The 27737-nt window shown below is 43.6% G+C and overlaps 3 protein-coding genes across 4 annotated transcripts in view; all 3 read right to left on the bottom strand.

Annotated features, from left to right (window-relative positions):
• LOC139632773 (signal-induced proliferation-associated 1-like protein 1) overlaps positions 1–18210 on the bottom strand; it is a 33895-nt gene extending 15685 nt beyond the window's left edge. The window contains exons 1-2 of one of the 2 annotated variants that reach the window (XM_071497970.1): positions 18053–18210; positions 93–1799 (exon numbers count right to left, since the gene is read on the bottom strand). In XM_071497970.1, the coding sequence (XP_071354071.1) occupies positions 93–1581 (1489 nt within the window). In that variant the 5' untranslated portion in view covers positions 1582–1799; positions 18053–18210. Of the gene's footprint in view, positions 1–92; positions 1800–17902 lie in introns of both variants that reach the window. The other variant, XM_071497969.1, reaches the window with a different exon arrangement.
• A 1581-nt stretch (positions 18211–19791) lies between these two features.
• Positions 19792–21493, bottom strand: gpx2 (glutathione peroxidase 2). The gene is made up of 2 exons (XM_071498734.1): positions 21008–21493; positions 19792–20584 (listed from the first exon to the last, which is right to left on the bottom strand). The coding sequence occupies exons 1-2, from the start codon at positions 21227–21229 to the stop codon at positions 20231–20233; spliced, it is 576 nt and encodes a 191-aa protein (XP_071354835.1). The 5' UTR covers positions 21230–21493; the 3' UTR covers positions 19792–20230.
• A 291-nt stretch (positions 21494–21784) lies between these two features.
• On the bottom strand, positions 21785–26629 carry LOC139633206 (ras-related protein Rab-15-like). The gene is made up of 7 exons (XM_071498733.1): positions 26390–26629; positions 24124–24184; positions 23683–23743; positions 23525–23602; positions 23250–23339; positions 22950–23015; positions 21785–22816 (listed from the first exon to the last, which is right to left on the bottom strand). The coding sequence occupies exons 1-7, from the start codon at positions 26511–26513 to the stop codon at positions 22658–22660; spliced, it is 639 nt and encodes a 212-aa protein (XP_071354834.1). The 5' UTR covers positions 26514–26629; the 3' UTR covers positions 21785–22657.
• Positions 26630–27737: the final 1108 nt, after the last annotated feature.

The following is a 27737-nucleotide window of genomic DNA, read 5'->3' as shown; positions in this document are numbered from 1 at the left end:
TCTGTAAGGGCATTTTCAACATTTCTATTTTAAACAAAACACACTCATAAGCTAATAAGTGCATGTAATGAAAGCAGTTAAATGCATCTTACCCCTAAGGTAGAAGAACTTCCTATAGTAGTAGGCGCCTAGGTCCACGTGCTCCACAATGTATTGTTTTCCCTTTTCGCTGAGTGTACTGGGGCCCTCCTTTGGTCCCTCGAGCACTGCTACTCCAGCATTTGTGCAGTGTGTGCTCACAGACGTTTCATACAAGTTTCCTTCCCCACTCAGGGTCCCTGAGCCACTGTTACTTGTTCCACCACCCACAAGCCCATGATACCCTGCCCCACCTCCTCCCAATCTGCGCCTTCCATTGCCATCAGCACCTATCTCATTGCGGAAACAAGGGCAACTCAGCAGTATTTCGTTGCTCTGCTCATCTCCTGCATCCAGACCAGGACTCTCCCTAGAACTGAGCTCTTCCTGGCTGCCACTCGGGGAGCTGTAAGGCAGGCTGTGGGTGGACGAGAGGGTGGAGGTAGCCGAGGCTACAGCAGCAGCAGAAGCTCCAGTGGTGGTGTTTTTCCTCTTGCCTGCAGTCTGGCGCAACTGAATAACTTCGTTGAGGTCAAGCAACATGCTCTGAACATCATAGTGGGCAAATCCTTTCGGACACACCCAGGGCTTAAGAGGGGGGCCCACGTCCTCTGTCCGGTTGTCCTCTACATCTGACCCTGCTCTGGGAGAATCCAACTCACCCCGCACGTTCCTAAGTTTGCGGAATATAGACTCACCCCCTGTCTCTGATTTAGTGCGTCTTTTCGGGGGCTTATCTCTGTCCTTGGCTTTAGGAGGTTGACTGTCCGTGTCCTCCTGAAGATCAATGATGGCCTGCTTGGGCCCAACATTCAGCATGTCCTCCAGTTTCTCTGGAGCAGGGCTACGCTGGTCAACTTTATCCCCTTGATAGCCCTTAAGCATTTCAAAGAAGCTTTCTCCAGATGCTCCGTGCTGATCTATTGAAGAGGTGCTGCCGTATTCTCGGTGAAGAGGGGACCATTTAGCTCCTGGTGATGGACTCCAGTCCTCTCCACTGTCCCCACTGCCTTCCATCTCACTAATAGTCATATCACTGTTGCTACGCTGACGGATGCGTCTCTGCCGTGGGTTTCTATGTGCAGGTCCTCTGTAGTCTCCTGGGGCCAGGTAACGGGTGTCAGGGCTGTAATTGTTAGCCTGTGCCTGGGTGCGATTCTTCAAAGTATTGTGGATGTTACGCAGCATTGATGAGTCCTGAGGGCTCATGATAGAGCCTAACTTGATGTGACCTTTTCCAGCAGAAGGCACACCAGAGTTCTCTGGCTCTGTAGTTGAGTGCCACAGTGCCCCTGTAATGTCTTTCCTAGGGGGCCAGTCAGCCACCCGAGCCCGTACACCCATTTTAGGCACTCCTGTGCTCACAGTGGGATGGACATTGTCTGTGCGGGTTGGCACAGCCCCTCCATTGACCATACGGAGGTGGCGGGTGTAAAACTCATCAGTGGCTGGGATGGAACCCCCAACGGTGCGCTCCATGGGTGGGCGCTTCAGGCTGGTCATGACACCAGTGCCAAAGGCTAAAGGCACTTAGCGGGGGGACATGGCTGCCTCTGGGATGGGATCCTGATCCCTGACTTCATGAGCAGATTGATTGTCTCGATCAACAAGTGAACACACAGAAAACGTGACGGGTCAAACCCACCTCTTCAGAACTCAAGCCTGTATATTGCTTCCCCAACTGCGTCGACACTGCCACATGGCGTTTTCTTTACACAACCCTGAAGAGAAAAGAGAAATCGATCAGTGCATACTGTACATTATCCATATCCTGACTCACACAACTTTTCCTCGCACAAATAAGACAAAAATTTAGGGAAAGCTGAGTAGCAGATCTTAAATAATGAAGCAGCTGGAATAAATATTAGTGGAAAACCAGACAACTTCATGCTTGATTGGCTTTGATCAATGCCCCGTTGCACCCTCCTTGACGTAGAAGAAAGCACAATCTAATTACAATCTCACTTCTGAAGCTAAGAAAGCAACTACCTCCATCTTTCCACTACTTGTCAGAGAACTTTATATATATGTATATATGTATATAAAACCTGCCTGCAGAATAGAGCGGCAGCAGAATGTGGATGTTTTTTTTTGTTTTTTTTCTGTGACGGCTTTTTACGAGCCAGTGAAAAGTCACTGACATGTTCAATTTTAGATAAGGAGGCCTACTTTTCAAACCAATTTCAGCATAAGCATCGAGGGGAAACATGAAAGCTCAGCCAAATTCAAAAATGAGTTCAACACTGTGTGTCATTTTTTTTCTTGAAACTCTGAGCATAGTGATTCCTTTGCCCTAATCAGTTAATTTGCCCAAAGGGGACAGTAAAGATCACTTAGCAGGCAATTTAATAAACCAGTTCAGGACTTATGTCATAACCAAGATTACATATGAGTGAGAGATATATCATGTGGATCTATCAATAAACTTCAGTCTCTCAAGCCGACACAGCCCTAACCTCCCTCTGTCATCGACTCTTAGCTTCTGACTTGACTGAAGTCTCTCACGTGCCTCTTTAGTGGACAACATTAGTGAATTGTAATGCCGAGTTGCAGTTTTTGGGATCAAATATCCCAAGCTGCACATCAAAAAGCAAAGAGGCCCTTTGAAAGTCATCTGAGAAGTGGATGATGATCCTCTGCCTGACAAATCGAGCCAATTTGGCAGTGAGACACTGGGGGAGATTAAGGCTCCACTCTGAGTCGGCCCTGCCTGGCTGTAGCTGTGATCACATTAGCCACAAGCAATCAGTGCACTGTGACGGGCCTACAGCACAGCCACCTTCACACTGCATCTCAACATCAGGGCCCGACTTTATACTAACAGAGACACATACTCTCTTTAGTTGTAAGATGAAATTCACCTTTGTTCTAAACAATAAAAATAATCACAGTCAAAGGAGGGGAAAGGAGTGTATAGTGCCATGTAGCCAGCAACATTATCACAGTGGCAGAGTCATCTGAGAGATGGGTCAAATGTTCCTTTGACAATGCAGTGTGTTTGATAATATCAGCATAAATTTACAAGTCAGACAAGGAGTGCAAGCGTAATATCTCAAGGCTTTGGAGATGATTCAGTTTGTCTGAGGCAAAGTATCCCCAGTCAGCCTAACAACAAAACCTCTAAACCTGTGCATATTGTAAAGCAGAAACCCCTTCTGTTAGTCCAATACTGTGCAAAAACAAGCCATGAAAATCATGTAGTAAGATTCACAGGCATGATTCCTGTGTCAAAGTTATCATTTGGTTTCCAATCAAAATGTTGTTCTTATCTCTTAAAACCATGAACAGTCATGACCAGGATTCTCAGTCCAGATATTTATTGGAAAATGTTGTTTAAATAAATAATAAGCCAATCAGAGCACAATTCCTCACAAAAGCGCCTCAAATGAAATGCTAACCCAGGATGTTACAGCTTCAAGAGCCTTAAACCACAAGGCCACCATGACACACCCGCTTTATGCAATCTTCAGGCATCTGCTGAAATAAGATGAAAGGAAACATCCTCACTGTGATCTTCCACTTGTCACATGAGGAATTTCCCCATTGTGCACTCGTCACATGAATGGGCAGCCATCATTTGGCAGTAGATTAAGTGTCTGGAGCAAATTAATAAAAACTCATTAATTAATAATAATAATAAAAAACTCATTCATGTCCTACTAACACACTCTTTCTCTGACATGAATAGGAGTGAAAATAGTCAGGGAATGTAAGTTAAACTCCCAGTCCAGTCCCTGAGTGTTGGGCCTCATTCCCTTATGCTGCCGAGTGTCCACAGGGATGGACAGATGAATAGAGGCAACACACACGTGCGCGCGCGCACACACACACACACACACGTCCCAGAAAATAGGCCTCTAATCTCCTCTCTGACGGACATGCAGACAGATGACTGGCTTCATGGTCTTGTCAGATTAAAAAGAAGAGTGTGGCATTGAGACTGAGAGCGTGCGTCTTCTGTATGTTTGTGTGACTGAGAAAGACGGGCAGAAAAGGCGAGGGAGGCAGTCAGGGAGAAACTGGGAGAAAAAAAAAAACAAAGACAAATTTAAATAAAACCAACATAACAGTCTCTTTTCCACCCATCCTCCCAGACTGTATCCATCCTCTGCAGAATTAAACTGAGCGATCTTTTTTTTTTTGACACAGGTCGGTGGGACATGCCCAAACAGCTTGAGCCTGTTGAATAAATGAGGTTAACTTCCTGTAATTGGGGCTGTGACCCTCCCCAGCTGGTCTGTAAGGCCCGATGAGAGATGAGCAAAGCGGTGGTACCGACGGAGGGCTGGTGACATCACGGCACACCTCTGAAGAGCTACAATTTGCTCCTCTGGTTGTAAGGACGAGTCTAGACAGAGAGGACTGTGTAACATGTCCCCATGACGACTCAACCTGTGTGTGTTACAGATGACTCAGGATGTTGCAGGATCCTGTGACCAAACACACACACACATACTGCATGGAATTAAAGGTGGAAGAGAGACAGCAGTCAGTCAGCAGGACAGATGAATCCTGGGATGAATCACACATGCGAAGGGTCTGACTCTTTCAACAAGACCTGACTCATCATTTTAAGACACAGCTTGGGGTGCGAGACATTCTTCCAGCTAGGGTCTCTTGGAGAGACAGTTGCTGAGCTAGCCTGGCTAGCTGGTGTCCCAGAGAGAAAGGACACCATGCTGGAGTTGAAAGACTCTTCATCCTGGGTCTCCAAACAGAGAGGGAATGAGGTTTCCCAGTAGACTGGGCAAGTGTTTCCAAAGCTGAGACAAAGGAGCCGAAGGATTGCCCTACAAGCTTGTAATTACTGCGTGCTTGAAAGGGACTATGGGGTTGTTTGGCTGACACCATCGGCTTTCAAACAGGCACCCCACCATTTACCCCAATGGCTCTCACTGTCTCCTAATCTTCCTCTGCTCTAAGGGTTGACTGGGCTGTTGGGCAGCAGGCACAAAGGTCCCTCTGTGCTGGCTTGGGCAAGACTGGGGCCCCACTCCAACACGGTGAAGTCTTTGAAAATTGCCTGGCAAGAGGACCTCACTATGGCTGTGTATATGAGCCCGGCCAGGAAAACCAGATGAATTAAATGCAAGTTGAGTTGGAGGGGCTAGAGATGAATCAAAACACTGAAGCAGAATTTGGAAACAAAAAGAACAAAGAACCAGGAGGGTGAGCACAGGAAAGCACAGAAGAATGACTTACAACATAAAGTAGAAAATTATCAGCGTTGAGTGTCGGCATGAGAATCATATCAGGAACCCTTTGCTGTTCTGTAATCCACTGACTCACTACTGCAACACATATTAACTGGCAGATGACTGGGATTTGGAGAAGTAACATGGGAAAAACATTTCTCTGGGCAAGTTTGTGTAAATGACTAAGGCTGTAGTTAAACCGCAAACCCTTCCACAACGAGAACGCTTGCTCAGAGGGTTGTGAACAGGTCAGACAGAGACAGCTTTGGAGGAGAAAAATCTGCAATAGTAGTAAATCCACAGACTCCTACACAACATCATTTCCTGTAAAGCTGAGAGTGTTGAGGAGGGAGGGTAAACTGAGGTCTCAACAGATCCACTGAGATGTTACCCAAACATTGATGCCTATAAGCACAACAGATGCACTGGAAGTAACAAAGCATCTCAGTCACTCCCCTCTTTCCATCTGCCCTGCTGTTTTTTTTTTTTTGTTTGTTTGTTTGTTTTGGGGGGTTTTTTTTGCCTTTTTCTGTCTACTTCCTCCACCTGAATACTTGCGTCTGGCTGAGAACCAGGCACAAACCTGCCCATCTGATTGAGCAAACCTGAGAACATGACACCTTGAGAGGAAAACAGACAGGCCTGCTGGCAGACAAACGATACTAGCATCATCCAACCGCGAGCCCAGATCCTGGAATTCCACCAATTTCACTGGAGGAAGTGATGAACGTCTGTGTGAGGCGGGGAGGAGGAGTAGGGCATGTTCAGGCAGCTTCTTAGAGAGAAGGGCAACACTGTCTGTCCAAGTGATAATCTGCTATAAAACACTTTTTTTATGGTGCTTAAGTTTGCCGTGACTTTACAACTACAAGGTTGTCTTTTATCTTCACAGTCAACTTATACTCAGAGCTTTGATCCATGATGTCAGCTCTGGATGAAGCGGCATGCCACAATAAAATGAGGACCGGGCCGACAAATTGTTCAACTGACCACACACACATGCAATGCAAACACCACGTGCGGCTGATAAAGCGGTGGCAGTGTATCGACATTCATCATCACCATTGTTCCGTGATGTGCTTCTTGCTCTGCCCCCACTCTGGGCCTCTCGCTATCACTGGAGCACAGTTCAGTGAGTAATGGGCATTGCTAACCACTGGCAAAGTGAATTTCCCTCACAGCCTTACACAAGAAGACAGCTCTGGAGGAACACCAGAATGTATTCACTGCCATTATCTCCAGCAGGGTGTCCTCGATCTTTCCTCTCTTCTTATCCAGAAAGTACTCCGCTAGGGCTTCGCATTTTACATGGGAGAGACGGCAGGATAGATAGACACTTGAAACACTTGACACAGTTTAGAGTAAGCAATGGTAAATCCATTCCTATTTCCAATGTCATTATCTGGGTAGGCCAGGAGTTTGACAATGAAACCCTTTGTCCAACTCCTAGAAGGCTATTTACCTCTAAAAAAAAAAAAAAAACCTAATTGCACTGCTAACAGCTTAGGTGGTCTGCTTGTCCAGGGTAAAGGAGAATTACTACTTCTTATACTTCAATCTAACAGCTGCCCCGTCAAAACAAGAAGATGAAAAAGTCACAGGCATGTATTCGACTGATTTAAAGTTTGTAAAGCCAGCACCAACCTTCTGCACAGTAACTCCACAACTTTATGGTCCATATATACATTCATCTACAGAGGCCAAGCCCGAGTTGGTTTAGAGACTCATATTTGACGGTGGGGTAATTGATGACTTGTCTTTATTGAGAAGGTTCAGGTTTAAGGTCGTCAGCTTTTAAAAGTTGTGCGTTATAAAGAGCAATGGAGGGGAAGCAGTGTGCTGCTGCCTGAAGAGGAATGTAAAAAATTCTAATGAGGTGGCTGCCTGGCTGCTGAACTGCAGCAGTCGGGAGCTGAGGTTTAAAAGTGGAAGTCTGCTCCAGGCTGCACTTTCCCTCTCCCTGCCCTTTCTGCCGCCTCCAACCCTAGGACTCCATTAGATAGACAGGGAGCTCCTGATGCACATGGACAGGTACACACAGAGACGAAAGGCTCAAACACACACACATAAGTGACAAAGCAAAAATCCTGAGAATAAAACACCTAATTCTACCGAATTGACAAGAAAACAGTGCATTTGTTGATTTGGCTCGTATGAATGAACTCATGGGACAATAGCTATTTTTGAATAAGACAAACCAAACTGCTTTTTGCTTCCACAAACATCAGAGACTGCATTTTTCTGTCCCCTGACAGCTTGTAGAGATGTTATTTCTGCGATACCTGTCTCGAACTAAGAATACCTTTTCTTGGAAATCACATTTGAAATGCAAGTTATGGTCTCTGTATAAATCCAAACTAGGCCGCCCACAACAAAATGCAGCACTGTCTGCGCAACCTCTCTTCTTGATATAAACAATAAAATAAAGTGTACATTGTGTGCAAATAAGCATGGTGAGCATGTTTGAATTAAATTTTCAAAAACAAACTTTCCATCACCATCACTGCAGAGACTCGGGCTTAACTCCTACAGTCGTGCTTCCAGCTTAATCAATAAGTAATCAGTGGCAAACAGTACACAACCAACAGTATTTGCAGATGGGAAGCCAGTGAGGGATCACGATTTTGTTCCCTAACAGGAGACACTGGCTGTGAGTTGGAGCCATCTCAACCACAAACTCTGCTATTCTTAATCTTTTTATAATGTCACACTGACAAATATTCCATCCTTGAAAACTGTATCTTGTCTCTATTATAAACTAAATAAAACTTCATGAACTGATAACTGAGTAGATACTGTATTTCAATGAGTTCTGCTACAATTCTAGTTTAGTAGTAAAGTAGTTTAGTAGCAGTGGTGTGTGTAGCACGGGTTTATTATTAGCAAGTTCACTGGTAAGCAACGACCAAGGGGTTTGTGTGTGAAACGGCACTAGACCAGAAGTCACTAATGTTGACTGTGGTCCCGATCTGGACCCAGACCTTGACCTATTACCTATAACTCACTGACAATTATTAAGTTTTGATTAAGCCTTTCTATTTTAACTGGTGCCACTTTCCTAGCATTTACAGCACTGGTCACATGATGCTACTCAGCCAATCACTGCAACTTGAGACAGTGAGTGAGATACACACACACAGTGAGACAAGACGAGAGACAGTCAAAGTGATGAAAGTGGGAGAATGGGGTATAAGAAGGAAAGAAAAAGTTGTGTTGAGATTGTTTATTCTAAAAATGACCGAGACTGTTGAGATGTGAAGTGGAGTTAACAAAAAAGAAAAGTAAAACTTTTTAGGCCTATTTTATTGTCCCTTTTGTAAAATGAAGCACTTTATTTTATACTTCATATTTTTCAAAAGCTCCTTGTTACGTACTTATTTAAAGAGCACCATAAAGATAATTGCAGGAAGCTTTGGCACAAGTGGTGGTGTGTTGCCAAAAGCTGGAGATAAAGTTCATCTTGTCAACTGCCACTTCAACAGTCTCACTTTCCGATGCTTGATAAGCACACACACATTGTTGTCATTGACATTCGGGCTTTTGCTACTGTATATAACCATCCACCACCTGTGAGGGCCCACCTCAGATCATATTTTAACTGACCAATTCCTAAAATTCAAATTTATTATTAATTTAAAAAAATAAACAGTAAAAAAAGTCCTTGGCGACTGAAGCCCAGAAACACATGGCTTATATTAATGTCCATTCCTGGTTATAAATTATTCTGATGTGGGTTTGTTGAAGGCTTCGATACTTTGTTATTGAACGCTGGATACTCAGTGACCTTAGCCATGCTGAGTTTTCACACACCACGAAAATCAACCTGCTGAGGTTCACTGAAGAGGCAAAAGTACTTTGATATCAGATGGCATAATTAAAACAGAAGCTTGGGAAAGCATCTTGAGAAACTTAATATGACAGTCTCACATTGATCCATTTCCACACAGACACACTGCCAAGCAGAGTACCTTTTCCCAGCAACCTACTGCACCATTTCCTTCAGGTGAAAAGGATTTGTGATTTATATGGGAATGTCTCGCTGTGACATACTGACAGAGAAAGCTTTCGATTTCAAAGATAACTCCTCGCTCTTTGAGCGTCTCTCTTGCCGACTGTTTCCACTGGCAGCTCCTATAAGAGCCTGTAAGGTGACTCCCACCTTGGCAGTCATGCATTTGGATTTAATTACGATAGGTTTATTGCTTTTATATCTACATATTTTCACTTGTTGCACTGTGGTAAAAAATGCAGGCATCATTTGTGTTTGCCTTGCTGACCTGAGAAACCAGGCCACCAGTGCAATGAGTGCATTTCCCAGCAGTGTGCCTTGTAAAGCAGGACAGTGTGGGCTGGGGCAGAGAGATGTTTATGGGGGCACTCCATTTCCTGTGTTCCCCCTACAAAAGATAAACACCACCCCTCTCTCTCTCTCTCTCTTTTTAATATCTGAAAAGCAGTGAACCTATTTGTTGCAAAACAAATATTCCCAGCTCAGCATGGGGCTGGCACACGCCTCTGTGTGTGCTCAAGTGTGTGAGCTGGGATGAGGCAGTTTCCATCAGTTGAGGATTTAAATAGAAGGGATGCGAATGTAGCAGCAGTATAATTAACAGTGTTCATGCAAGGAGGAGGGCTGAGTGAATAGTTTGTGTGTTTGCCGTCTATAATTCAGCCTCGCCACGTGCCAGAAGACAGGGATGGGGCTCAACTGGGGGGCCCGCCAAACACTTCCAAGCCTGCAATTACTTCATTCTTGGATCACAGGCACTCACGAGCAAAACCAATCAGAATAAGCCCGCAGTGCTACTCACTCATCTTATGTATCTGGCGTGTGCCGATTAATTTTGACTACTCCACGAGATTGATGTCACATCAGTTGTGAAGCTGTAGGACAGTTTGCACAGGGACAGAGAGCGAAAGTTCATCAGACGTCAATCAAAATGTCAATCAGATCATGGTATTTCTGATAATGTGAAGGCCGGTGCCCCAGATGAGATGTTTCACAGTCTACCAATCACCACTGGCTGAGCGAGGCTGGAGGCATCCCCCGCTGCCTGCCAGAGCATCATGCTGTGTACATGTCTGCGCCCATCGGTGAGAACTGGTCACTAGCCCAGCGTCAGTCGTAGCTGGGCCCAAGCCAGTACAGTCATTTACTCCTGAGGCTCATGGCTACTGTCAGTGGAAATGAAACGGAGGCCGTGAATAATATTCCTGAAAATCATCATGCTTAAAGACAACAAGCATGCATGACACATACAAATCTTTATTGGAATACCAGTCACATGGCCCAATAGTTCCTAATGGAAACAAACTAATCAATGGTAAAATGTTGGTCACTCGATTGGATCAAACTACTTTGGTCATGCATCATGATCTGGTAGGGTAAAACTTTTATGTTTTCTTATTGGCTTTCCAAATGTCTTGGGTTGATGATCCTCCAGGTCTGAACTGCACTGATATGTTTAGACCCTGATACACTTGCATACAAGTCTAGTTTTCTATCTGTATTCTATCTTATTACTGTATTTCCAATTGCAAAAAGTGAATGAGAATTGTATCAGCATGAGTATGTGTGCAAGCGTGGGTTTGGGATGAGGACAGGATTGGGGTGAGTACAATTAGCTCTTCATGTACAACTGAATGAGTAGCAAGGTCAGTAGACAGCAGCCTGACAGATTCTCACAGCAGAGGTGTCAATATGACAGATGCCTGCGATGTTTGGAAGTCATCCACTGCCCTGTCCTCTCACATCCTCTGCCTGATTACACAGGTAGCAAACACAGAGGAAGAAGGAAGAAGGAATCCTGATTAGACCAGCCCTACCACAGTAAAGTAAATTTTTATTCATTACAAAGTCTGAAAAAGATAAAGTGTTTGGAGAGAAAACCTAGCCTATGTGTCCATGCAACAGCCAGACTGTATCTGTTGCTAAAACACAGACACATGGACTGAATGCTCAGATCAGATAACAGCCTAAAAGGAAAAAAAGAATGAAAACATTTGTCAACAACAAAGGAAGAGATACCTCTCAAGGAACTAGAATCCCACAATAGGAACTCCTTGTGTTGTTGAAATTGCATTTTAAGAATGGAAGACTTTCAAGATGACATGTAGGTTCGCTCTGCACTGGGCTGTCTGGACAAGTTGTGGCACGGTGATGTTACGGAAGACGAACAGATGTAATGGTTCAATTAGGCGGTTTAGGCAGGGTCAGGACCCTGCCGTGCAAACATGAGAAACATGAGCTCCACTGCAGCAGCAGCAGCAGCAGCAGCACTGACCACAGGCTAGCTAAAAGGCCCCCCAGAGAATGTAATGAAATCCATCACAAGACGCTCGACACATCCTTTGGAGTTTCAATCGATCAACAGCTGCTCGAGAAACAAATACACCTCTGCAGCATAAACTAATTTGATTACACAGATGAATAGGGGCGGCCATAGTGGGATGAATTTCATATGTGCAAGGATTCCCCACAGACTATTATCAGTGACAGAGGAGTATGAGAGTGCTGCTAGGAAACAAGAGGATCCTTAGCTGAGAGAGCAGCAGTCAAAAGGAAAACACGGGCAGACCGTCCTGGAAGGCCAGAGTCAAGGTGAAAGCTTGATTAATATCCCCTCACATTGGCCAAATAGCTGCTCTGCTGCCACCAGTCATTAATTGTGTGCCGAGTGCAAGATGTACTCTACAATTGTGTAATTAACCCTTTTAAGTTTGCAAGGATGAAGGCATAAAAATAAGGACAGGTTCTTGCCAGGTAAGCATTTTAACAAGGGAGCACAATGGGCTGGGGACAGAGGGAGCACTTCAGTATGAGCTGACATGGGGACCACTGAAGTAAAGGGGGTGGGGGGCTGCAACGGAGGGGCTTATCATACTCTTATACTCCTAGGAAACCTCAGGGGGATTCTTTGCCATGTCTCTGGAGAGGCCTGGCTGTCCCCTACATCTTGGAGGGCAGCCTAATTCCCCAACTGAGGACTCAGTGGGAAGCTCAGGTGTGCCTCAGTAGTCAGCATTATTTGTAAGAAACGGAAAGTAGTTTCCATTTCTTACTGCTGTGCCTGTGGAAAGGCTTTATGAGGACAAAAAATCCACAACAATAGTGTTGCAAAGTTATACACGTAAACCATTTCCAGCCATTGATTTTGGCACGTGTCCAGTGCATAGCCCAGTGCACTTTCAGTCCAATTATAAACAGTCAGGCCGCAGAGTTAATCAATTCATACAGAGTCATTTGGCCTGTGATAAGTCAGCTAGTGTTGCGTAACAGTGGAGCCCTGCTAAATCACAGTCTGTGCCAAATCACAGTGCAAACCTGCACAGTGTGCTGCTACTGTCCTGCACTGCACTGCACGTACTCGCACACTCCAGCTGGCTCTGCAACTGTGGTTTAGCATGCTCCCCGAGCCAGTTCCAGGCAAACCACATCTCATTTTAAGCAGCAGCCCGGACATTAGTGTTTTCAATACTTTTGTTTCCATTTAACATCAGAAAACCCCCAACAGTGTTAAAATACACAACAACAAATTACAGGCAAATTAACATATGCTTTATTAATCAAACAACTTCAGACAGTTGGCCAAGTAATTCCTCTGTTTTAGTCTTGTCCCCCACACTGCTGCCCACACACACACACACACACACACACACACACACACACACACACACACACACACACACACACACACACACACACACACACACACACACACTTTTCCCCCTCGGCTGGCTATAATCAGGACTTTGCATTCCCACAAGTCACAGAGGAGGAAAACATGCAAGTTTTGACTGGAGCTCTCTGTGAGCCATTCATTTGCATCGTCAAGAGTGTGTTCCTAACATGTGTGGGGTATTTTTAGCACCTCATCTTCGTTTATAGGTTGAATTTTCTTTTGAAAATGAGGCAAAAGGTAAAAATTCAGGGAATTACAGCAAACCGCAACATACAGTAGTAAGCGTCCACTGGTGACTACCTCCTAATCAGCATTCAAGGCAAGCATGAGTGCCATGTAAACAAGACAAGACCAACTTACGTTCTCTGAAATGATAACCATGCTGAACTAGGCATTAGTTCTGTAGAGACATACGGCTGAAGCACTAAAACACACACCCTGACTTGCATCAGTTTAACCCAGAAAGAGGCAGTAAGAATATGGTCAGAAAGTTGTGTCTCATGCATTTTACAAGCACATGCCTACCTGCATATTTATAACTCGGCTTTCAGTCTCATCTGTGTTTCTTGTGTAGCAAAGCTGTAGGCAGGGTATCCAGGAATACATCAATGAAATACACAGGAAACAGGCAGTGAGAGAGGAAAGGCTGGGAAAGCAGCCATGTTTGTTATTAGCCAACCCTATCTGCCCTTTGCACCTGGAGCAACATGGAAAAAGACTATGGCCTAATTCATCAGACAGTGCGCTGTTATGGACTCTATAGCTGAAACATTAGGAGTAATACTGGGTTGTTTCTATGCTGTATTCATAAGGCCGAGGTAATAACACTGAACTACGTGGATATGCCACATGGAAAGTGAATTGGACATTTTTCCCTGTACACTTCACTCAGTCCACCTGAAACTTCTATTTGTTTAAAAAGTCATCTGAATCCAGCAAAAGCCTTTAGCTCACAGAGGTCTCATTCTTCCCTCTCAGCTTTACCAAGAGCAAAGCAGGAACTCACAGGGTGGAAATGGATTCCCCTCTTCTAAAGCAAAGGATGTGGAACTTTGGAGCAATATGAGCTTTTGATTTTTTTATTTTTTTTTGAGTTACAGCACAGGAAACAAAGGACAACACCGACTCCAGCAACAATGCTTTCACTCTTTAAAGCAGTTTCTGCTCAGATGGGGTTCCTAAAGTTGTGTTTTTAAATGGAGTGTTCAGGGTAAAACAGTGTACTGTTATGAGAGCATTCCTGTTTTACTACAAGTCACGTGGTAAACGCAGTGCCTGAAAGTAACAACAACAGTTATAAGCATGAACAGGAATGAGGACAAGCTGAACAGACCTGTCTACGCATTGAGATCTGTTTCGAGCTCAGCCATGACCAAGCCCTCACGCATTCCTGCTTCTCAGATTTCTGTCCACAGGAGGGACAACAGCAAAACCTCTGTTGGTTTTTGTATGTGGAATGATTTTCCACCGCTGCCCACACAGGCTCTGCATGGGGCACGGGCCTGCAACTCTGCTTGATGTTTTGATTCTTCTCTGAGCTGAGTTCTGTAATCTGTTCCAGAGAGATCATGCAGGCCAAGCAGAGAGACAGTGTAACAACCGGCAGACATGTCGGGACAACACCAAGCACATCATCATTGTGTGGCAGAGGAGATAGCCTGCAGCAACACATCATCATCAGAATTCCAGATTTCATTATGGACATTTTTTTTTCTTTCTCACTTTCTTTCTCTTTTTTTTTCCACATGATTGTTTGTCAAACTGTTTTTTTTTGTGGGTTTTTTTTTCTTCTCCATCTTCCAATCTCTGTCCCATGTCGTACTATTCTCAGCACGTATGAGGTTTGATGGGAGCAGAAAAGGGGAATTACACAGTGTCTGATCTCTGCATGACTGTGGGTTTTGGTTTAGGGTTGAGAGTTGGAAGCAGGCTGACAGAAACCATTCACAGGGAGGTTGCGTTAGTTCATGGACATATAAGCAACAGACCACCGAATTCAGACCCAGCTGTCAATCAGGTACAGATGCGAGCCAACAGTAACTCTTTGCACCTGCCCGGATGATGAGCTCCCAGTGCCAGTGAGGCCTACGGGATCACAGATAATTACAGTGTCCGAGTGCATTTTTGCAAGGTCAAAATTCCCCAAACTTTGTGGCGGGAGGGGGGTGATGGTGGAAAGGAGGGGAATTTTCCTTTGTCTGCTCGCATTTGCTCTCTGACAGCGTGCTGAAAAGGGATTACATCATCACTATTGTAGCGTCCGAGCCCTCTGCTTTCCCCGATTTGTTGATATACGATGGACCGTCCGATCCAGACAAAGACGGAGCATTCCAACAGTTTAGCAAGCAGGAAACGCAGAACCGCAGTCGCACCTCATTACAGTCAAACTCATCAACCCCCTCAGTCAAAAGGAAAAAGATGCTCGTGCTGAAAAAAAAAAAAAAAAAAGAAAAAACGCTGGAGGCCATATTATCATCAAGTCATTTGACTTCCAACAATGGGCTGACTAATACTGGTCAGATGCATCTTTAAACTGACAGAGCTTCCCTTTTTTTCCTAAAAAAGTGATATATTTCATGCTGTTACTAAAGGTCACGTCAAAACTCAGGAATACGTGACTCATTTTGGTCTTTGTCATAGAATCAACAAGCCTGAAGAAAACAGCCTTGTAGCTGACATTGGCCATGTTGGTACACCAGATGATATAGGGCCGTATCTCAGGGTCTGTTTAGCTTGTCGTCTGGCCTGTCATCAGTAATAGGCACTGAGAGGTGACAGGGGCACAGATTTCAGAGCAGCCAGTCAGGTGGTGCTGCGCATTCCCACAAGGTGAGGTCGAGAAGTTTGAGAAATGATGGAACCTTAAAAGTTTGTCAGGGAATAATCACCCCATCACTGTAGAAAGAAATTGGATAAAACTTTTTTTGGCATTAAAATCATTCAATCAATAAAGAATAATGTACTTTGATCTTGAGAGTTAATAATAATAATAATAATAATATTCTAATTATTCATTATATAAAATAAACAGTTAATTTAGGCATTTCATGATGGCCACTTAGCATAATTGCAGCCCACACATTCCAGAGTGGCAAATTATAAAGCAGTACAATGCTCTACTTGTTGTTGCCTTTTATCTTTGCTCAAGCTATTCCCTTTGAGCCGATGCACAAGAGACAATAGAAACATAAGCTCAACTTAGCAACAGGAAGCATCCCTCTGTGAAATGTGTGGGCACATTAGAAAGACGCTACTACAAATGAAGCACACTCACAATTGTTATTGTTATGTGAGACGTATGATGCAAACAGTGAAAATAGAAATACTGTCCCTCAGTAACACAACAGGGGGAGGAGTATTTATGCTGATAAGAAATGTGAGAAGCAATGGATTTCTTTTCCCCCCAAGAAACAAGACATGTTTGGAATGTGCCTGCAGATGTGTTTTGATAATAAGTGCAAAAAATACAAAAACAAAATTAAAAATCTTTAGACAGATCTTGTCAACCTTCTGCTTCTCATATGGGCCTCACACTGCTATGACTCCAAACTAGTCTCCCAGAATGAGCCATTTTCAGGCCCGTGCAGGTCTGTCTTATCTTAACCTTGAGTGGTATTTTTGTAAACAAAATAAAACACAGACTTGTTGGCCTGTTGTGTTAGATTTTAAACAGGGTGAGTATACTTTCCCCAATGGCAATACAGAGCTGCTGCATTTGCATTAGATTAATTTCCTATAAGAAATTCCATCAGAGAAAGCAAGAAGCAGTCCAGTGTGAATAATAGCTACGTTTAGAACAAGCAAACGGGACAAAGCTGAGATTAGACTCATTATTAAAAATGGCAGTGGACCTGTATGATCAGTCATGCCCACAGCAGGTCGGCTAAGCCTATCAAGAATGCTAAAAATCCTCAATCCTTGCCCAAAGCTTAACTCTAAAGCTTCCTTTTTTTAACCTGACTCATGCCAAGCACTGCTACTGGAATGTGCACTATGATTCAGTTCAAGGGGAGCCCAGCGATTTTTAATTTCCTACCTGCATAGTTGTGACTGGTTTGTTACTGCTGATATTTTGTAAATACTGGATACAAAACATGTGTTTGAACTTTGCAAGGCTGGCACTGTGGACTGGTTGTTACTATCTAAACAAACCTCTGTTTGCCTTGTAGCCCTGCATTGCCAGATATTTCCTATTCTCTCCTGCTGCCACCACTGAATGTGATCTGTATTCTCTGCCTTTTCCAAAACAGTCTGCCCATGTCGGACACTGGGGGTGGTTTTGTTTATATTCTGCACATTAAGCATAAATAAATCAGCAAGAAGGAGGATCTGATGGGTATCACCTGATCACAATACCAGCATATTGAACATTCATGAAGGACCACTGATGTGCAAAATCCAGCATATAACATGCTCACATCATACCACCATGCAATCAGTTTGGTCTTATCTGTCCAAACAGATGATGAACCAGGCAGACTATAAACATGAGCTAAAACCAGGCAGATGTGGCACAAGGAAATCACTTGGTGTCTCAAATCCCTCCCTCGTGTGGAAACAACACGGGGTAGACCATGCTGAAAAACGCTGATGTTCTGGTTTCACAGGAAGACCTCCACACATCCCGTATGTGGTGGTCTATCATGCGCGGTGCCACCTGTGCATCGTCTCCGGGATCAATGCCCTTGACATATATACAGCGACGCAGCGGACACATATATTTTGACAACCCCAGTGATAGTCGGGCTCAAACGCGTCTCACCCACCAGCCCTATTACTTAAAAAGAAAACGCTGGCACCGACTGCGCACTGGCTCCACACTGCACCTTCACACAGCACAAAGATGTGCTTTGTCCTCACACAGCCGACAGATGTTGTGTGTGTGTGTGGGCACCTGGTACCACGAACAACACCCAGCACATGACCTGCACCACTCTCCGGACTCACCTTTCCTCCTGCCTGCCTCTAAGCTTTTGGATGTCACACAATACGAAGCGGGGTTTTCCTCTTCTTCTTTTTTTTTTTTCTTTTTCTTTTTTTTTTGGTTTCAACTCCGACAAGTCCGAGACACACACACTGCGCACCGGTCTTCCTTACCTTCGCGGGGAACCGTGCTCGCCTCGCTTAAAACCCAAAAAGCCCCGGTGTCCAGCTCCCGAAAGGCAACTTGGAAGTTTGATAGAAAGTTACGGGTTCGCCTCGCTGCGCTATGCAGCTGCTGGAGGGATGAGATCATTGAAGCAGCCTCCCCTCCCACTGCCCGAGTCTCGCGAGAAGCACTCATAGGTGAGGGGGGGAAGGGGGGGGCAAACGTTACCGTGGCAACAGAGCTCACCTGTAGTGGGTAGACTGGAGACCAGGGAAAACGAAGAGCTCTCACTCTGCCTGGGTTTTCACCTTCACCTCCACCTTTTTCGCTTTAGGTCCAGTTACATACACTTTTATGCTTTGCTACGTTTAAGTTAGGTCACGTTTAAATAAAGTTTATCGGGTGTTGTTGGGTAACCAGACGCACAGGAGCTCCGGTGCACAGGACCTGTTTACCTGCTTAATGAAAAGCTAACAACATATGAGATACTAAGTTGGAAAAAAAGCACAAAAAAAAAAAAAAAAAAAAAGTAGAGAACATCTACAGCCAAAGTTGAGTTGTTCTTATTTGTTCAAAGCAAAATGAACTTTTACAATGCTGTGCAAAGCTTATTGTGAAAATATTATTTATTTTATAGGTGGTGTAGCTACATGCGGGATTTGGACCAGAACATATGAAAATCAAAAGTATTGTCAAGAGCTTAAGTTAGAGCTTGTGTAACATTCAAACAAATGCAGATGCTGAGATAGTTGTCTGTTTTATTCTATTGTTTTAATCTCTTATAAGCCTACATTATTTTTGAAGAATTTAATATAGTGGCTCATCTCAATCATAAACGATCTTTGGTGGTATTTTTCTGCAAGCTGGATGTATGTGTGTGGGGGAGCAGTGCAGAGAGGGTAGAGGAGAGCCCTATCCCGTTCCTCCTCCAATATTTGCTCCTTGAATAGGCAGTATCAGAAACCTGGCAGTCAAGCCCCGGCCAGTTGGCCTGTGGGAAGCATATTAATCAAATGTCCTCATGTCTCATGACACGACAAACATTTAAATTTGATATGCAAAGATAATGAGTCAGGATACAAACATTACAGCCACTCTAAGTGGAATGAAAACCCATCCTGTGTGAGGTGACTGAGTTTCACTGCTGTCACAAATGTCCCCAGAGCTATCTGCCAAAGACATTAGGGCAGTGTCTGGCTTGTGTAGTCTGTGGCTCTGACATCATCGGCTGATGTGGATGTGAGCGGATGTGCAGAAAATCCACTGCTAATCTGCAGATCTTGCAAACAATGCACAGTGTGCATAGAGAGCTAAAGCTGGACATGAGCTCATTACACAGCAGCAAGGTCGATGCTTTCCTAAATGCATGATTTCAGACTCATCTTCAGGTGTCACTGTGGCACTAAAGCATTCCCATAGCTGTACATGCTTCTGCTATTGATCCTTCTAAGAACTGTAGATATTGTGAATTAGTGGTAAAAGGAGATCTCAGCAAATAAAGAATGAATCAGCAGGCTGGAGGATGCATAATGCAGATAAATGGCCTGTGAGTTATCCTAGAGGGCATTTAAGTGTGCAGTGACAACATTCGTCCTTCTGTATTTCAAGCCTCATTACTATGCCTACACAGAGCTGTTTCAGACATGACAACATCTGTTTTTGTCAACCCGCATCAGAGGCACACATCTTTATAGGAGATGCCCCTCATATTGTATATAGTTGAAAAGATACACCAGTGAAAGAGAAATGTGTTTTTTATGTTTTATTCCAGTGCAAACATTTTGTAAGTGTATGTGTGGTGAATATTAATTCATTAAGGTTTGAGAGAAGTTCTCTGTAAGATAAATCAGTAGCACCATCTGCTGGCCAGGCCAGCACAGGACAAGAAACAATCGCACATGCAAAAGGAAATACTCTGCTCTTAAAGTGATTATTTTTTTTAAAGTACACCTATATTTTTTTAAATTCTGGTACTATACACTAAAATTACTGTTCTTTTCTCATAAAGTTTGAAAAATATATTGAATGTATTCATCCACTACTGTTAAGCACTTATAAGGCCTCAGATAATATTCCCTCAGCTTTTAAGAATATTACCCTCATTTAATAAGGCTTAAAAGTGTGGAGGACAGCACATCAGCTATGACTTTAATGGATGAGAAGTCATTAAGAGGTGGAAGCTATTCTTAGGTCTTGGTTAATCTCAACAGTCTCTGAATGTCAGGCTCGATGTCAATGGTGGGGAACTTTTTGCTGTATCTTTTAAAGGGCTCTCCTTCTGGCCCGATGAGGAACTTCTCAAAGTTCCAAGACACATCCGTCCTGCTGATGGGACTCCAAACCAGAAACTTGGGGTCCTGCATAAGGGAGTTGGGGTCGTCATCGGGATAGGGGAGCTTGTCTTTCAGATAGGCAAAGACGGGATGTGTGTTTGTTCCATTGACGTCACACTTCTCAAAGATGGTGAAGTTGGGCTGAAAGCCACTGCCTGGACGCACATGCTGCAGTGAACTCAGGATCTCGCCATTGGAGCAGTTCTCCTGCAAGACATAGGTATTAACTTTCAGAATGACAATGATCGTATTTAGTACAGATGTTTATATACTGCATAGCAACAAGTTTGCCTCTAACTTTTCATGGTACATTCATTTTTTAAAGTGAAACCCAGCTTTGCCTAGCCAGGATATGGGGAGCCAACACTCAAGATCCTGCTCAAATAATGGTAACTGTTTTTTAAACTCTGGTCAAATTCAGGTGTAGTGAATATACCCAAATACACACTAAAGGCAACGGAAAGCTAAGCACCATATGCAAATTACCCAGACATAGTTTTAGATTTAGAAAACTGAACTGCTACGGCAGGGTTTAACAATAATAATAAAACACATACAGCAATCTTATGAGATTTCTGATATTGCAGGGTACCACTGAACCAAATTGGGCAATAGTGCTGTTAAACTGACCTGATATCCAAACTGGTTACAGGGAAAACCCAGGACCACCAGTCGATGGGGGTACTTGCTCTGAAGCTGGTTGAGCTCGCTGAAGTCCCGGGTGGTGGTGCCTCAGAGCGAGGCCACGTTCTCTATGAGGACCACCCGTCCCCTGAAGACGTTGAAGTCCACCGAGTCTCCCTCCAGCGTGGTGGCCTTCAAGTCGTAGAATGTCTTGGCGATGAACGTCATCTCAACTCCTGTGTTTCCACACTGGTGGCAGACGGGATCTCAGCGTGTGACAGCACCGAACTGCTTGGTCACCCGACTCACTCAGCTGACTATCATGGGTGTCAAATAGCTCTGCAGGAAATTGATCTACACCTGACACATGACACTCTTTACAAGTTTCAGATAGAGTCATAAAACCAACCGTAAAACCATGGACAAGTACATGAAGCAGTTTTTTGGAATGATTTACAGTAAGACGTACGTTATCGCATTCAGAACAGGATCAGGGTTCATGTCCGAATCCAAACATAATGTGCTTTTGTGCGCTGAGTTATCATAAGCACATATTCGACTATATGTACTCAAATCTATGCGTTGAACGGGAAAAGCAGCATGTGTTAGAGCAGATATTTGTATGGTATCTTTATGACATGTATCCGTTTTCTCAGTCATCAAAAATTTAACATGCGATCACCTGTCTTTCACAGCACGTGATGAAAAATGAATGAATCTGTTTGAACTCTGTGTGGACCTAACTGTGCACATGTAGTGACTCAGCAAGACTCAGATACACGATTATTTAGATTTAAATATGACATTTTTAATTTATTTACCCCCAAAACACTGTATATTACTTGATTTTTTTTCTCATCATTCCCAAGTTGCAAACAATATATTAAAATTCTAATGGCTGTGGCACCTCAGAAGACCCTGAAAGCATTATATAGAGCAGCAGTAACAATGCTTCAACACACAACTTATAGTAGGCAATGCGAGTCACAATCATACAACAAACTACACATATACATTCAGGATGGTAAATAAACATGTACTGCATTCAGAGAGGTCACTGAACATGGCACAACAATGTCTCCCTTGAGGAAATAAGTCCATCATGGAAATGAATCCATGTCAGCTTGGTTTGAGTTTCAGGGTGTGAATAATTCAACTCTGTCCTCTGTCTACCTTGTTGTATCAACTATACTCACTGTATTAAACACATTTCTTTGATATGAAATCACACGTTACCAGTCAATTTGCTGATATGTAGCCTGCAAATCAAATAAATAGAAATGAGAAACCAAAAGCGATGGAATAAAGTAAACTGATGAAGCAGATGTTTAGTACAAAACTGCTTTTCAGCAAGAAAAAAAATGAAGAGAGCATGTGTATTGATAGTTTTGATGGATGCAGATGGGCACAGCTACTTTTATGAACTGTTCACTCTTCACTGGCCGCACGGTTCAGTGATCATGCAACAAAATTGGCCCTCTGCTGGTAGCTGCTCCTAACTGCGTTTACCACCGTGTAACTTCATGAAAGTGAAACCAGTCAGGCTCTCTCTCCTGTTCAACAGGTCAAAGTCCCTCCGTAGATGGCAGAGGAGGGCTGAGTCAAGTCACAGTGTCGAACAGATGTCTTTTCAGATGTCAGCCATGGCACTTTGTGCTAACAGGTACAACTCCTCTGAGCGCTGTTGTCAGTATCTTGACTCCCCTTCTCTTCCTCCAAAGCCACCTTCTCCAGATAATCATCCAGGGATCCCAACAAGCTGTCCACGTCTCTCTTGTGAGCCTGCAGCACCAGTTCTGCCACACGGGTGAATGACTCAAGGAAGGAGGAAGAAAAACAATAAACACATAGACCAACAAAAAAAAAAAAAAAAAAAAAATGTTGCAATAGCTGAACATATTCTTGATGTGACAGAACAGATTCCTGGGAGATGCACCATGTATCCTACCTCACTGATGTTACTGCTGGTGGACGCGCTGGTTTCAAAGAACTCCATCTCATAGGTTTCCGCTAGCTGCAAGATTCAGGTGAGTATGGTTAGAAACACGCACAGCAAGAGCATTTTATAGTTTTAGTCAGTCTTCTCCCATAAGTAAAGGAACACTGGGTTCAGGAAACTGAGTGGTCATCTTAAATGACAAAAACAACATCATTAGCTCCCATTTGAACACTGTTAACAGCTCATTTTTATTACACTCAGAAAATAATCTAAATCCTACAAAAACCACAAAATAAGGCTCCATCAAACCTTGCTTCCTTGGTCCCTCGTCACCTGCCTATTCAGCTCCTCATCAGACTTGTTTCCTACCAAGATCCTCTGCACCTTGTCTGGGGCATACTGCAAAACAACAACAACAAGCAGACAAGACAGACAGGATGGGGATAAGGGACTTCATCATTTTGTCACTCACGCTAAGCCACTGGATGTGCAGAAGGCACTTCAGGCGGCAGCAGTACAAATACTGGGTCACTGTGGAGGGCAGCAAGTGCAAGGGAGTGAAATGAGAGGGCTTATTGCCTTACTTCATCCACGTCGCTGGCCCACTTCGCTATGTGCTGAAAGGACGGCTCGTTTGTGATGTCGTATACAAAGACGATACCCTGGATAAGAAAAGGATTACAGAATGAATGCTACAGTGGCGCGTAAAGGTAACTTGAGTCCCATTGATTGTTTGTATCACCTGTGCCCGCCTGTAGTACTGTTTGGTAATAGTCTGATAACGCTCCTGACCGGCCGTGTCCCTGCACAGAAGACAAACCACACATAAACGAAGGAGGATCACACATACTGCATACTGTGAATTAGGACTGAACGACATGCAAACACAAAAGTCCGATTGCGATTGTTTCGCCAGTGCGATTGCATGATGAGTCACAATTTAATTTGGGGTCTGTATCAAACAGGTATGTTCCTTTACATGTGGAGAATATGGTTCGGAGGCCGGGGCATCTCTGCAGCACCACAGTGCTTCATTAATGGTATGTTGTGACACACGTTACCTTGAAAACTGCACCTCAGGCGATTCGGATATTACACTTGGCCATATTGAGATCTTACATATTATATTTGGATTCATTGTTCGACCCTACTGTAAATGCAAATAAAAAGTAACTTAACTTACCATATCTGTACTCGCACCTTGATTCCATCTATTTCTACTGTTTTCATTTTAAAATCAACTCCTGCAAAGAGAAAACACAAAGTCAAAGTGGTTTCACTTCAGCAACCGAGATAAAACGGTGAAAAATTCCCCCCTTTGCAGTGTTTTACATGGGCTGTTGTGTGTTTGTGAGCACTTAATGAGTGTTGCTCAGAGACACTGTTTTTCTCTAATGAATAGTATCTCAGCCACTCAATAGTGTCCACTTTTAAATCACTGTCTAAACAAGAGGGGGTGCAACCGATGGGAACCACGGTGGTGTGTTGTCTGCTGGGTGACGGGACAAGACAGCTAAGGAATGTCACACTAACTGCAAGTCACTTCATATTAAAGCAAGAGCAACACAGTATACTTACAATTCATAATATATGCTATATATGTTAGACCCTTAAAGTATATGTTGTAGTTTTCCAGATGTTTAAAGTGAAGTATCCTAACTATGCTACATTACACAATTTCATAACACCCAAGGCAACATCTTCAAGTTGCTTTGATTTGAGTTGATTTGTCTGACCAGCACTACAAAACCAAAAGCTTTTCATTTTATCATCACCAAAAAAAAAAAAAAAAAAAAGACTTAAATGGTTGATTTATAGGTGTTTTTCTCAGCAGGCATTTTAACTTGTTAAAGTAGGAAAAAGCACTGGTGAAACTAATATCACTGAGAGCGGCTCTGAGAGTGACAGTGAGCCCGGAGAGGCTTGTTAAGCTCTGCTATACCGTGTTTTAATGAAATACAGGACATACCCGTTCCTTTACTTCCCTCTGCTGCTGTGACACTTCACATTCCCTGCGTGAGATCAATAAAGTCTATCCTAAACATTGTTCTGTTCCCACTTAGGCTATCGCTGGTCAGGTGAGTTGGTCCACTGACAATAAAACAGTGGATGGCTCCACTGACACGCAGATGTTTTGTTTTTTTAGATGCATCATTGATTTGAATGTAGGTCGTCCAGTGAAGGCCTACTCTATGTAGGAGGAGAATCATGCTTTCACTTTTCTTTTATTCAGTGTCTGTCAAGTTGCTCAAGGATTTGTCAGCAGACGACATAATCGCTGTAGCCTGTGTGTGATATTCAGCTCGAGGAGAGACGTCTTCATGTTCACAAATTCAAATGACTACATTTTGGCGCATTTTCCCTTTAAAGCAGTTCAGTAAAACGTTCAGTGTAGTTTACTTGCCGTGACTCTTATGAGCCACAGAGCCTTTTCAAACACCTTGTCACCATTAAGATGTGCCGCGTAATATATGCAGAGCCTTACAGTCAACAGATCTGGCTGTTCAGCCTGCACGCAAGCGCCTCATTGGCCCCACAGCTCTCAGAAAGACACTGTACTTGTGAGAAATGGGGGGCACAGGTGCTTGTGAAAGGGGCGACTGAAGCTGACTGAAGTTTATCGATAACCCCAATATCTGGGATCTGAAAGCAAGGAGATTTTATGTGCCATGCACATTCTCAAATACCTGGGTTTAATCCCATGCAAAGCCTTCCCACCCCGCAGACTGGCAAACCTTTTATCCTGAAGTCGGTTCCACTCTGCACTACAGCAGTTTCTATTACACTCACCACAAAGTACAGTATATATCCTACAACTGAAGCATGTGCTGACTGTTTTCCTTTGTTTATGTGGACATAGTTTACTCTTTAGTGTGAAACAGCCATCATCAAAGTCATTAGTCTGTAACACAGGCAGGAAAAGAGGCAGCTGTGATATGGAGCACTAATCAGAGTTGCTTTCTGTGAATAACGATTAACACACACACACACACACACACACACACAAAACACTCTGAGGGCAGAAATAATATTTTTCCTATGGACCTTCCTTCCCATTGTGTTTGTGACAATTCAAAGAGCTGCTTTTTCAAACCTCTTCTACATCCTTCAGTATCTTTATTAGGGTCAAACCTCTATTAGAAAATGTAATTATTTTGGGACAACATGAGCAGTTTGGCTTTCTTAGTGCTGAAAATGTTTTTTCAGTCACTTTCAGGGCTGCTATGACCCGAGGCAGTTCGCACTAATCCTACCAGCTGAGCGGCCTCCTTATAACAGAAGCGAAAATTACAGTAAATCCTCCTGAAAATTCAACTGAACGCCATGGAGGGAGGTCGCAGCCTCGACATTCATTCAGGGGGAAATGTGTTCACTGATGTTTATCCGGTTCAACCCGGGGCTGACACAGACCCATATGATGAGAGAAGAAAACTTGTTGGATGGCTTACCGATGGTGGAAATGTGTGAGGGATCAAATTCACTTTCCGTGAACCTGCGCAACATGCAGGTCTTCCCGACCCCGGAGTCCCCGAGCATGAGCAGCCTGAACAAGATGTCGTACTGTTTAGCCATGACTGAAAACTAACACGTAAGAGAGAGCATGACTGTACCATGAAACTCTTTGCTGATGTCCTCATTCAATGTGTCGCCGTGTGCTGCCTTCAGGGCGCCCTCGGAAACGCCTTTTTTTAAGCTCGGATGCTGTGCGGTCGGTCTGCACCACACAGCAATGTGGACATTTTTACAAAAGTAAATTGTTTGTATAGGTTTTCTACAAATATTGTGCGTTATTTTATGGCTCAGTGGCAGGATTAATGATTACACAGAATAAAAAATAAAAAAAACATTTACCACACCGATTAGCCTAATTATTGGCTATTTAGTACAACTAATGTCATCATGTTTGTCTTTAGTTTGATCATGGCTTATATTTTTTGCTGCTTCAAAATCATCTCACGACGGCAACCCGGCGATTTCAGTCGTATTTTACGTTTCTATTCGTTCAGCTGGCTCAGATATGTACAATTTCCTACGGTCCTCGAAGGCAGCATACAGCCTGCATCCTTGAAGAGGCTGCCCGCTGGAGTGGGAGTGTCAGTCAGGACACATCTCACTTTGCTGAGCTAATATTTAAACAGACACTGCAGGTAGGGCTGTGACCACGAATTAGAAATACACAAATCGTTGAACTAAACTGTCCCAACACAAACTCCACCCACCTATCAAGATGACTTCACTAGCCACCAAAAGGCTCTCATTTACACCACTGACACCACAACTCAAATGTAATGGCGTGATGCAGAAAAACTTCTGGGGTTAATATCCATCAGCGTTTCAATAAATTATCCCTCTTGATTGCTTTAACTCCACTAGCAGTTTCTTAAAATGTATTATACATATTAGATTATTTCATTAACTGGGATTGGAGGTGAGTATATTCCATCACTCAGCTGTTTCCCTCCAGCCCAACACATCCAGAGCAGTTTAATACCTGAAAGTCACTTAGGAAGCCTAATGTACAAAGATCTGATTAAACAAGAACTACCGCCTTCACCAACCTCTCACGTTGCTGTCACAATCTCCCCTTCTGCTTCTTAGATATAAAATATTCACCTTATCATTTTATCCTATATGACATTTGTGTTAAATTGTGTCATAATTAGCGCATTGGTCTTCAGTTATGTTCAAAAATGTGTTTTCTGTGGCCACAGTGAGCTAAACCTTTGACCACTAAAATATTATCAGTTAGTCCTTGAGGTTAAGTGAACGTTTGTGCTGAGATATCACGTTTGCAAG

The sequence above is a fragment of the Trachinotus anak genome, unplaced genomic scaffold, assembly GCF_046630095.1.
Source record: "Trachinotus anak isolate AG129_WGS33_773 ecotype Australia unplaced genomic scaffold, CSIRO_AGI_Tana_v1 ptg000015l, whole genome shotgun sequence".
Lineage (NCBI taxonomy): Eukaryota > Metazoa > Chordata > Actinopteri > Carangiformes > Carangidae > Trachinotus > Trachinotus anak.
Note: the sequence above shows the minus strand (reverse complement) of the source record. Positions and strands in the feature narration are given on the sequence as shown.

Excerpts from the sequence above, each read along its gene's own strand:
- LOC139633206 (XM_071498733.1), bottom strand. The coding sequence starts at position 26,513 with ATGGCTAAACAGTACGACATCTTGTTCAGGCTGCTCATGCTCGGGGAC. Across the intron at positions 23,603-23,682 it reads AGTACTACAGGCGGGCACAG|GGTATCGTCTTTGTATACGA; the intron begins GTGATACAAACA and ends TTTCTTATCCAG. Across the intron at positions 23,016-23,249 it reads CGAGGGACCAAGGAAGCAAG|CTAGCGGAAACCTATGAGAT; the intron begins GTTTGATGGAGC and ends TGAATCTTGCAG.